This window comes from Myxocyprinus asiaticus, chromosome 2, assembly GCF_019703515.2.
Source record: "Myxocyprinus asiaticus isolate MX2 ecotype Aquarium Trade chromosome 2, UBuf_Myxa_2, whole genome shotgun sequence".
In the NCBI taxonomy this organism is placed as follows: Eukaryota; Metazoa; Chordata; class Actinopteri; order Cypriniformes; family Catostomidae; genus Myxocyprinus; species Myxocyprinus asiaticus.
The window spans coordinates 33,522,424-33,535,057 of NC_059345.1; the positions used below are offsets into that span (position 1 = coordinate 33,522,424).

General features: G+C 39.7%; 1 protein-coding gene across 1 annotated transcript in view; it reads right to left on the reverse strand.

Moving 5' to 3' along the window:
* LOC127416288 (integrin alpha-11-like) overlaps positions 1 to 12,634 on the reverse strand; it is a 62,329-nt gene that overhangs the window by 35,464 nt on the left and 14,231 nt on the right. Inside the window, exons 3-10 of the mRNA XM_051655553.1 lie at positions 6,055 to 6,167; positions 5,386 to 5,477; positions 5,008 to 5,122; positions 4,515 to 4,642; positions 4,272 to 4,420; positions 1,244 to 1,388; positions 742 to 907; positions 405 to 475 (exon numbers count right to left, since the gene is read on the reverse strand). Of these exons, the coding sequence (XP_051511513.1) occupies positions 405 to 475; positions 742 to 907; positions 1,244 to 1,388; positions 4,272 to 4,420; positions 4,515 to 4,642; positions 5,008 to 5,122; positions 5,386 to 5,477; positions 6,055 to 6,167 (979 nt within the window). The remainder of the gene's footprint in view (positions 1 to 404; positions 476 to 741; positions 908 to 1,243; positions 1,389 to 4,271; positions 4,421 to 4,514; positions 4,643 to 5,007; positions 5,123 to 5,385; positions 5,478 to 6,054; positions 6,168 to 12,634) is intronic.

The following is a 12,634-nucleotide window of genomic DNA, read 5'->3' on the forward strand; positions in this document are numbered from 1 at the left end:
CCACACTTCTCACCACAATAATCCCTTTCCTGAGAAAACCTGGGACTTATATTTATTTCTTTGGAAAGAGAATAAGAAAGAGTCTTGTTTGAATTATCAGGGAGGACTCTTCTCACCATTGTAAATGTGCAATATTTTTGGTGTATCATATTACTGACATCGACATATATAAATTACCTAAAGAAAGAGAAGAAATTAAGAATGTTTAAGGAGAGAGAAAGAAGGAAAGACAAGTTTTTAGTTCAAAGAAAGTAAGCCAAATATAAAGGCCTAGAGTAAGCCTGAACTTTGGTTCACACAAAGTATTTCTTAGTCTAATCTCATCTACCATTTTTTCTTCCACTGAAAAAGAAGACATGGAAAAATGGCTCTGTGCATTCAAGGAACAAAGCAGACAGACTTACCTCCACTATGTGCGTAGAGAAGCCAGCCTGAGACATCTGGAGTCCAAATGCTGTCCCATTCTTGCTAGTCCCTGTGGACAAAGACAAAATGAACAAAAAGGACAGCAAAAGAGTCTACTATCCCATTAACAAATGGAACATAGTAGATTTCAGCAGTCTTAAAGAGCAAGAGTCATGACACAAAGAATATTTCAAAGAGATATGGTATAAATTTTAAAATTTGGTCCAATGAGATTTACAATGTAGTACTGTGCAAAGATGTAAATGCTTTATAGGCTGAGGTTTTTGTCTTTGTTATGGATATGTTGCAATGCTGTGTGGTTGTAAAATCTCCCACCCTCTAAACTGAAGATCCTTTCTCCCAGAGCATCCACAATGTCCTTCAAAGCTGCCTCGTCTGTCACATTAAAAAAATGCTTATCATCAGGGTCGCTAGCAATGTACTTGATCTCATTGAGGAAAGCTTCAGGGTTGATGCTTCTGCGGTTATAGTAGCCCAGTACCTGTTGTGTGAGAAGGCCTCAAGAATCAGACAGCCGCAAGAGAGCTCCCATCATCAAACATGATTAATTTCCCCTGAGTGCCCACGCAAACCCACATTTTAAATGTAAAGCCCAATAAGTAGGGCTTTGAGCATTTGGCCCTTGTCGTCAATTTCACTGGTGTCAGCAGCTAAATGTGGCCTCAAAGATTTCCAGTCCAAGTGACTATACCCATTTTAAAATGGGCCACGCCTCATCTCAGCATGAGACTGGGAATCTAATCAATGGCAGACTAAAGAAAGTGCCAAAGAAAGAAAGCAGGGAAGAAAGAACTAAAGTGAGAAAGTCAGGACTTACAGCAATGGCATATCGGGTGATGCCATCCTTCTCGCTGTCCTCGATGACCTGCTGCAGGTCAGGGCTGTCATGTGATTCACCATCGGTAATGACAATCATCACCTTTTTTGCTCCTCTTCTACCTCCCTGTTTAAAGGCCTGTGAGCTGTGAATTATAATGTATTCTTAGTAAATGTCGTTGCTGGGCTCTGTTGAAAAAAAAAATATATGTGCAGTAGAACATCACTGTGCTTGATGCTTAAATAGTATAAACTAGATGATTTTTCAAAATCAATGAAATTCTTTATTCTGATCAATCGTGGCATTCAGCAGTGAAAAATGTCTAAATAATGATAAGTTCAGGCATGAAACTCTGAATGGTTGAACTAGTTATATTTAAGCCAATCAGCTTGCTCACATGTGATCGTATCTCCAGAATACATGGATTAAACCACTTGAGTCGTATGGATTACCTTTAATATCTGCTGCCTTCATGTCCTTTTTTTGGAGATTGAAAGCGTTGGACCCCACTGACTTGTATTGTAAGGATTTAAACACACTATACATCTATGAAAATATCTTCATTTGAGTTCCACAAAAGAAAGAAAGTCATACAAGCTTGAGACAGCATAAGGGTGAGTAATGTCAAGCCATTTGGCTAACATGGTGTTAGCTGATAGGTCCTTTGACTTGAAATCGGGTAGCCAATCAGCTAGCATACTCTCTCTTTGCCTAACATTTAAATTTGTTATGAAATGTGTCCAAGCAGGCCAAGGCACACCTAGCTAGCATACACTCTGTGCACATGGCTCTTCGGAGCAGCAGCAGTACACAAGTCTTGGTGGTAGATCTGCTTGTTTGGGGGGTTATTTTTTGTGTTATGCGTTTGTGCAGATTCCCTACTTTGTTTGTGTATTGTATTTATGTCTAATTGTGCAGCAGCATGTCATAAGTGCTTTATACAGCATGTCTTGTGTTTTTCTAATTGTAAAGCAGAAGCAGAATGTTAACATACTTAACTCAGTATGTCAGTGTATGTTCTAGCAGAAGCAAGTCTCCATTTTTGCTCTGCAGCAGCGTAGCAGATGCCAAGACCATTATCCTATTAATATGTCATATCCACATTACCATGTTAAATCTTTCTAAGAGTTGTCATGACTGCACTGTAAAACTGACTGGTCATCCAGGAAAAATATATTTCCTACATATCTATATATGTGTTCTGTCTTAGTAAGCTAATATAGTAATTTCAACTCAAATCAATGTTTCTTAAGTAAATGAGTAGTCATGTAATAATTGGGATAATGTACAGTCAAACATCATGGTTACTTTCATAACCTCCGTTCCCTGATGGAGGGAACGAGACGTTGTGTCGATGTAGTGACACTAGGGGTCACTCTTGGGAGCCCCAAACACCTGCTTTTTTTAAAAAAGGCCAATGAGAATTGGCGAGTGGAATTTGCATGCCACTCCCCCGGACATACAGGTATAAAAGGAGCTGGTATGCAACCACTCATTAAGGTTTTGTGCTGAGGAGCCAAGACCAGGTCCTGGCCATTTCAGCAGGTAGTTCAGCATTGTGGCAAGAGGGACACGTCTCGTTCCCTCCATCAGGGAACGGAGGTTACGAAAGTAACCATGACGTTCCCTATCTGTCACTCACTCGACATTGTGTCGAGGTAGTGACACTAGGGTTCCCTATACAAAACGCCACAATTATCTGGACTGTGTTACATGAACTGGCGGTGCGTGATGGGCAGACCACTGTGTGCCTCATAGCCAGCGCACCAGGCTGTCACGTAAACTCTCCCAACGCTCTTAAGAGCATCGAACGGTCCTACAGGAACAAGTCGACTGCCCAACAATAGGGAAACACTAGCCCAGCTGAGGCCTCTTTTCCTCTCTTTTCTCCCCAAAAAGAGTGGAATTTGTTAACCGACTGTTGTTGCTGCAGTAGGACGCCCTTGGCGACGAGCAGACAGGGTGCAGGGTCTTAAGCCGCGCCGGGGCAGGATATGTTGTAAGGCTTCCGTCTGCTCCTGAGCCTAAGAACCAATCGTCGAGCCGCAAGGGTTCAGGGGAGAGTGGAGGGCTCTACTCTAGCCCAACACTCGCGGCCGCCTGGGAAAGCATGTCTCATTTCCGCTTCGGCCTAAAACTGGGCGACCATTCCCGAAGGAGGAAGCCCAGCCGAAGTCTCCGTGTCAGACTGGACGATAACTCATCGTCTTCCCGAGCGAGAAGTCGAACTCGCCCTGAGACGAGCCGGCGATCTCGTCCGAGAGCCTGACCGGGGCGAGCGAACGTGCTGGGGAATGGGAGGTCCGTGGGGGGATACCCGGCGGAGGTGGTCCCATTGATGTCCCCAAATCGCCCCCAGTGCTAACCGACGTGGCCTCAAATCCGTAGGTAGAAGGACCGGTGTGGGGAGCCGCTGAGGTGGCTTGCTTTTCTTATGAAAGCAAGCCACGACCGCAACATTGCCATGGTCATGTTCTCACAATGTGGACATGACTCATCCACGAACGATGTCTCCACGTGGGCAGTGCCCAGATACGTAAGACAGCGATCGTGGCCGTCAGAAGTGGAGAGGTAACGACCGCAACCAGGAATAACACACAAACGGAAAGTCATCTTTAAGAAGACATTCCGTGTGTGCCGCTCTTTTTGTGAATGAAAATATACTCTTTTAGAATATACTCTCTTATTTTCGCTCTGCCACGGGTGCAGAGGGGGTGAAGCCGCTGAAATGCGCTGTAAATCCAGCGTCTTTGGAGGGAATTGAATTCAGTGCACTGAATACAACCACTCGGCTCCGAAGAGAAAATCTGAATGAGTGGTTGCATACCAGCTCCTTTTATACCCGTATGTCCGGGGGAGTGGCATGCAAATTCCACTCCCCAATTCTAATTGGCCTTTTTTCAAAAAAGCAGAGGTGTTTGGGGCTACCAAGAGTGACCCCTAGTGTCACTACATCGACACAACATCGAGTGAGTGACAGATAGAGAACAGTCATTCTCTGTTGTGTGCATATATGTGTGCATAGTACCGTGCAACACTGATTCCCAATGCAGTGTTGGTTTCTTCTCCTCCTCGCTGGCCTATCTTACGGGCTGCTTTGACCACATCCTCCACAGAGCGAAAGTCATTCAGGTGAAACTCAGTCACCACTTTTTCTCCATACTGCACCACTCCAACCTGCATATTTCAAATGGGACAATGACATGATCCACTTCACATGACAAACATGAAGTTATTTTTCAGAAAGATCTGTGTAAGAGTCAGAACACACCTGAATCTGTCCTGGTCCAACATAAAACTTCCGCAGGATATTGATAAGGAAATCTTGGACTTCATTCCAAGGGTAGATTGAATTTGAACCATCCAAGACTATCACTATGTCCATGTATGTCTCACACCCTGATAGAGAAAAAATATTATTTAATGATTTTTGGCCCCTAAATAACTGTAATTATCCTGTTCAGAAGCAAATTCTAGTGACACATTTAACAATCAAGGTCTGTGATTTTTTTTTTTTTTTTTTTTTTTTTAATTTTTATGTCTTTGCTCTTTCCTTTATGAGCAGCCAAGACCATTTTCTTTTTAAAAAGATTAACACCACCTTATATTGCCTGTAGCAGAGCAAGACAACGTCATGGCCAAATTCAGCATAAAAATAAAACCCATGGTTAAGATGGAAATTGGAAACATATTGCAAAAACATCACTACAACAAACTGTCTGAGTTAAGTCAAGTTGCATAGTGTACAGGTGCATTATGATTACTTTGGAAAGCAGGAGCGATAGTGCGGGAAAATTTGAAGCTGGCATTGACTCTGGAGCAAATTCCAGTGCTGTAGTATGAGCTGCCACATTCGTATGACCAAAGGGGTCCACAAGCCTGTGAATTATCACAAACAGGATCAAGCACACAATTAATAAAATAATCACTGACATATGTAAAGCTGGTGGGCTCATTTCACAAAACGTAAGATTTCATAGCTTTCCACAGGTGAATGGAAGTGTTAAACACTTATCAATATTAGTATGTTATGTTTAAATTTCAAAGTACTAGATGATGTTAAAATTACACTAGATGTGGATTAAAAACTATGAATCTCTAACAAGACAACCAAACATTAAATAATAATTTTTCTAACTCACCACAAAGCTGTTATCTTTAGGGTTAGAAGAAAGGGTCATTCCAAGTCTCATCTTATCCTTTCGCTCAGAGACATTTGTCAAGGATATCCTTCCTTAAGGGAAAAAAAATAATGGAATTACAAACATGGAAGCAAAAGAGTCAAAAAGGCCATGCTCTGAACCATTTTAGGTTTAAATGTGACCACAGTCCATATGTGGCATATGTACTTTACACAGGGACCTCCTCTAACCGTAAACATATTTGTTCATCCTGTCTAGACATTCCTGGCTTTATCTACAATTTACATCTGTTAACTGTGTGCATCTATACACATGCATACATTATCAAAACTGTCATAGTGGCTGTATCTACACACCATAAAGTATACAGATGTTACATTCTATATAGTGTAAAACCTAGATGTGTACATGCAAATTCCATTAAGATTAGAAGAGCTTTTGAATGAATGAATGTGGTGCCCTCCTTTGCTTTTCACAAGGCTTGCCTGGTAACACTTTACCCAAACCGCAACTCTAAGCCTTATTTACAACCTTATTTAAGTAATTATGGAAGCTTTGAGAAGTAATTATTTGATGCTTGTAAATAACAACAGCTAATTTTAAAGTGCATTTACAAATGTAATTATGCCAGTTATTCATTTAGTAATTATAATCAATGAGTCCCCATACCAAGATTGAGTTTGGTGCAGCTGGGCCCACCAGATTTTCTGCTTAAGGGACATTTGTACACGTCTCCTGTCTGATGCTGCCCATTAGTTTCCAGTGGGGCTCCTACCAGTAACCTAGAAACATCCAAAATGCAAACTTATAAATATTACCTTTGACATCCTACCACATTCATCAACCAACAATCTAGTAAAATATACAGTGAGTACAAAGCAGGTGTGTAATCCACTTCCCTGAAATAATACAACAATCACAAGCCTGTTGGTTTAAGCTCCCTCTGAAAACTGGGACATTTAAAGGAGGTTAGAGGAAGTGAATGAATGAGAAATGGCAGATGAGGGGAATCTATTGGTAAAGGAATGTTTAGACAGGTTAAGTTGAGTGTTGATGTCTGAGGTAATGTATCAATGGAAGCACGGAGGGCGGTTAGGTATGTGGGGCTCCGATGAGAACTGTTTGTGTGTGTTGAAATATGTGCACATGTATCCTATGGCTCAGACTAACTAAACATATCGCTCCATTAATGCTGGCAGGCTTCAGACGTAATACTGCTTCTGTAGAGAGCAATTAGGGACATGCACATCATTCAGGTGCAGTAGCAGCCTGCACTGTAGGGAGCAGTTCAATTTTCTCATGACTTTCTGAAGCATGCAGCTTTTAAAAGCAAAGTCTTTACTTTCACTAAGTACTAAGGACTCATTTAACTAGTCACAGATCACTGGAATAACAGGGATCCTGAAAAACAGCACCACGTGTACTTTCAATTGTTTATGCAAGAGACAAAGAATGCTTTTATGCTGACAGTGATCTTAAGGGAGAGAGAAAACCTGCTTGACTTCGCATTTACATGCCAGTGCTAGGCCAAGATGGTGACTAAAACGTCATTCAGCACTACATAATTAGTTCACGGCGAGGTCCTTTTAAAAATGGTTCCATAAAGACATGAGACAGTATCTTTACATCAGGCTCAAAGAGTCTCAGTAAAACTACATTAGGCATGGGAAACAAATAGCCATTCATTGCAAAAGGCTAGAGGAACAGTATTTTATGATACATGGGTTACCTGTCTGCCTTTTTTAAGAGTGGTTCTCTTGTTAAACACTACATTTTCTCAAGAGCAGTGCACTAGCTCTCATATACTGTATGGTAATTCAGAGGTTAGTTCACAGCTCAAAGTAGTAGCCTACTAACTGATCTTAAACAGTAGGTTCAATTAACTCATTCTTTAAGAGCAAGATGGGTGTAATTATTTGGAGCCTAAGCTTATAAATCTTGAGGTCTCAGTTTCAATGGTATACTGTATATGTTTTGTATTATTTACTGCATGTTAAATGATATATTCAAAGAACTTAAACTGGCCCCATCACATCCTGCCAAACTGAAAAAGTTAGAAGCATTGCTTGAATCTCACACACACCGATTATTACCATATCTAAAGCTGATTTGACAGGGGGTAAAGGTTAATGCTTTACACAGTAACAAATAATTTTTTTTTGCTTAGCCATTATTATTAATTATAAGATACCTACAGGCTATTTACAATGGAATTAGGAAATGAAATGAAAGATTTAAGCACATGCTCTACTAGTTAGTCACAATGGGTAAATTCAGTGTCAAGACTTTACCATTACATAAATATGAAATGACATTTATGTCTTTGATGTAACAATATTTGGATAAGCAAAAGCTCTATATTTGACATTTGTCTGAGATGAGCATTAAATAAAGAAATAAGCTAAAGCATTTAGTTCATATAAGTTCGTATAAACATTTATTTTAAAAGTCTCGAATTATTTTCACAGAAAGAGCTCAGACTGTGTGCATATTTGACTGCTATTAATATTGTGATTATTACTGGTGTTATAGCTGCTTCTGGCACTGCATTTTACACAGTGCAGCTCAGGACACAGCTACCTAAATAAAAAATGGAAAAAGGGATGAAAGAGAAAAGAGATGAGCATGAGAAAGGAGACTTTTGTTGTAATGATTTAATGGTCTAGCCAAGCTTCCAGGGCAATGACACAGTGAGCTGTTAGAACAATCAGACCCAGACACATTAGAGTCCAGATTTTTCTCTGTGGCAGGGCTGCAAAAAGGCTAATAGCACTAAATGAAATAGTCTTGCTAATAAACAAATTTTACTTATTCAATCTGCCACAAAACTCTGCACTAGTAGCCCAAGCCCTTTGTAAAAATAGAAGAGGAAAGGCACATAGTACAGTCATTAATATGCAAACAATTTCTGCATTTGGAAAGAGAGAAAAGACTTAGCTTATGATATCGTGGTGCTGAGGTTTATTAAAGTGTGAGTTTCATCACATCTATATATTTTGGGTCAGAAAGGTGCAGCAGAAATACTCTATCCTCCTTACATCACGCTCTATGACAAAGTGAGTTATTAATTGACAAGAACATGCTGTACATCATGTTTTGAAAACTTGTGGCATTTTCAAGAAATTAAACACATCTGTTCTGCTCTTCTGAGCACTGATCAGATGCAAACACAGACACATAGTACAGTGGAATATATTGCCAGGATTTTACCAAATTAAAGAGTAGTTTGTTACGATAAAATCCTGTATTGAGAATGTTTCTGTGAAATCTGTGCAGGCTTGGTAATTTTCTGTCATAACACAACAAAGTATAAAACAAACTATAAAAATAAACAAATATGAAAAATACTATTTTTTTATTTTATGTTTTTTTTATTATTATTTTTTTTTATTAAGTTGCTATTGGTAATTTCGGTTTCATCTAATCATTAGTAGTTTGTGTACCATGAAGTTGGTCCATGCACAGACAGATGCCTTTTCCTGTTACCACCAGTGTGGAGGGTTTCTGGACCATATTTCAGCTGAATTTGAGCCTAAAGCTGAAGGACACTTTAACCCTCCTGATGCTTGTGGAATTCAGAGCTCACAGGCCAAACAAAGGTCAAAACTCTGCAAGGAATTCAAACTGCAACTTCTGAAAAATAAACAGCCTGTGTGTATTTATCATGTGTTTATGTGTGTGCGGGTGCACGTGACTACATTTGTCTCATCCCAAGGGATCAATCTGGACAATTCTGTGGATGTGAAACTGTCAGCTGTGGCCACCCAGGACAACACTTCCACTATACCATTTGTAGTAACATGACTTCAAAGATTTGCTCCTATTCAGTCACAAGAGCATCAGTGAGATCAGGCACTGATGTAGGGCGATTGGGCCTGGCTCACAGTTGCCGTTCCAATTCACCCCAAAGACGTTCAGTGGGGTTAAGGTCTAGGCTTTGTACAGGCCAGTCAAGTTCTTCAAGTTCCACACCGACTCAGTAAACCATTTCTGATCATGTTGCTTTGTGCACAGGGGCATTGTCATGCTGGAATAAAAAAGGGCCCTCTCCAAACTGTTGCCACAAAGTTGGAAGCACACAATGCCCTAATGACATTGTATGGATTAGCATTATGATTTGGCTTTACTGGAATTAACAGAGTAACCAAACTGTTTAAATTGAAAAGGCTTGTCCACATACTTCTGGCCACATAGTGTACTTTTTTGACTGAACACAACAAAAGAACAACATGACAAAAAGTCAGCAACTTAACAAAAGAATAAAGGTGTGTATGCATCAGTCCATGTCTCTACATGTTTGTGTGGTTGTTCGCGAATTGTAAATGTGCATGTGTTTGTTTGTATGTGTTTGTGTAAAATACATAAAACTAATGATCTAAATGATCTAATTGAACTGAATGAAAACACCCAGAAATAGGAAAAGTGGTCCCATTATAATCAACTGAGCTGTGTCTATCAAAACCACGTGACAGCAACTCTCAAAGGGGACGGAAAATGCAAACAGACACCCCTATGATGGTTATCATGTTTTAAATATATTTCATGTAAAGAAATATTATTCTCTTAGAAATATGTGTAAACCAAGTAATATCATTGAAATTAAGGTAGTACATATAATCTGATTTGAATGGCAAATCAAGGGAGAGCAAGTAATGAGAAAAAGACGACTGGCACAGAGGACACGATTTAAAGCTGCTAAAGCAAGCAAACACCCTCTGTCAGTATTCAGTATATCAATATTAAACAGTCACAAATACATAGGCCTTCTTACTTCAAATTGTACGGTACTTATTTAAAATGCTTGTTCAGCTGTTTTTACAGTACATTGTAACAAACGAAGTACAGTATATGGTTTACCTCTTTGCAAAAAAAGTTAAACACATTTTTGGAACATGCTTTTACATGATAATTTCAAAGTTGCTAGCCTGTTATTATTTATCTGCTAAGAAATCTGGTAGGCAACTGGGACTGTTCCAATATATGAAGGACAATGTCTGTATGTCTTGGAACACATACTGTATACTGAAAGTGTTCCATTCTGCCCTGTTGTACTGACCTGAAATATAATGCATATTTCTACATAATGTTAAGACTGAGAGTAAAATAAGAGAGTGCTATGACTACATTCTCCCCTTAAATTCATGGATTTCTTGGTTTCAGTAACCACAGCTGATGTGTGTTTTGCCAACTCCTTTCCCCCATTTCCTTTCACCACTAAAACCCTTCTGTGCCTCTGAAACTTGCAGAGGGATAACACCTATTTCCACTGCACGCTGCTGTGATGGACATGCTCATTGGGACCCTCATTGCACACCAGACAAAAAGAAAGAGACAAAAAGTTATATAAGAAAAGTTAAAAGAGACCAAGAGGAATATTCTACAATCATACTACTAAAGACTACAATTTAAACCGTATGCAGTATGTTTACTGTACTGTAAATAGTATGCATATTTTCTGTATGCTGGGAATACCTGAATGTTTGCCATAATGTGCATTAGACAGCAGAGCACACTGCATGGTATCCCACAATGCATACTGTTCGACTTGAGCTTCCTTTTTAGAGTGACAATTGGACAGGATTTGATCGGACTCCAAAAGTCAAGAAATTTAAAATTGGATTACAAATGCAAAATAACCACATGATTTCTTCATTATTTACTGGATGCCACAAGCTGAATTAAATATAAAACATAATGAGGTCATGTAACAACAATGACACATTCTGTTGTTTGAAACATTTATTGTTAATACTGCTTCACATACTGTTTTTTATTTATTTATTTATTTATTTATTTTTATTAGGCAGTATATAGTATATACATTGTGCAGTAAGCAGTACTCTAGTAGTCCATTAAAAACACAGCCAGAGTCAAAGAGAAAGGAGGAGACTGGAACAAATGACTGGATGATTGCATCATGTTTATTTATTGTTCAGGTGCACTCAGTCATTTTTTGTTTATGTTTTTTACTTGAACTTACTTTACACCTAGCGGCGTGGATTAGAGGTCTGCATGGGCCTTAAAATGAAAACCGACCTGTACCCGAGACCGTGTGGCCCAAACTCTACCCGGCCCTAGCGATAACGTCAGATTTTAAGCCCGAACCTGACCCGAAATCACTTACTATCTAATTTATTCTCCTAGCAAGTACAGTTGCAATAGGCTGTATTTTATGTAAACATATAGGCAACATTCATAACAATACTGAAACAGTAAACATACACAGTTTTAACAAGGCACTGCAGCCCCTAGTACACTAGAGCAGAAGGGGAAAAGCATTGCCTTACCGCTTATTTGCTGAAACTTCTCCTGGTGCATAACAATCTGGAATAATATAAAAAATGCAACAGTCCCCTCTTGGTGCAGAACAATCTGGAATAATATGAAACACTGCAACAGTCCCCTCTATGCAGCCTGAACTTGTTTAGAATGTTGAATTTTTGTGACAACTGTACTAAAAACAATCTAGGAGCAGCACAAAGAATGAAACAGAGTGCAGGTGTCTCAACATGCATTTTAACTTTTGAACTTGACATGGCGTTTAAAATTTGCTGGTCCTGCACGAGACGCTGAAGACAAAACGAGGTGTGGTGCAAATGTCAAAGACATTCGTCCACCATATGTTTAAACAATGGGAAAACAGAACAGATGTGCGCAAAAACACGTTCAGTGTGAACAGCCCCTAAATCGCCCATTCGCGCGTGTCTGTGAGTGAGAGCGTGTGCGCGAAACAAGTTCAGTAAGCCTGTTTATTTTTTCATTAATTACAAACCCGAACCCGACCCAAACCCAAAGTCCTACTTGAAAAACTGACCTAACCCCAGCCCTAGACCTGTCGGGTTCTTGGGTCCTGTCGGACCCGGGTCGGGTTGCAGACCTCTAGCGTGGATACAGCATCATTCAAACACAGTAGTTTTTAGTTAGCAGTGCCATGGTAGAAATTCACTGTTCACAGTACTGTAGCCATGATTAGCCTAATTGGTAAAGTGTCCAATAACATGGCAGTTAATGCCCAAGAACTATGACAATAACTAACGATAACTATATTAGCATGCACACCATTCTATTCTATTTATTCTAAGCGTGCTGCAGTTATGTCCACAGTCAAAAAAATGGATGTAGATGACCAGCTACTGCTCTACATTTCGCAAAGAAACCAAAAGAAAAACAGACGGATACAACTTCATAGGAGACAACACAACACTGTTGACATTTTATTCCAGCTTGCTGTAGCTTTTCATTATCTCTG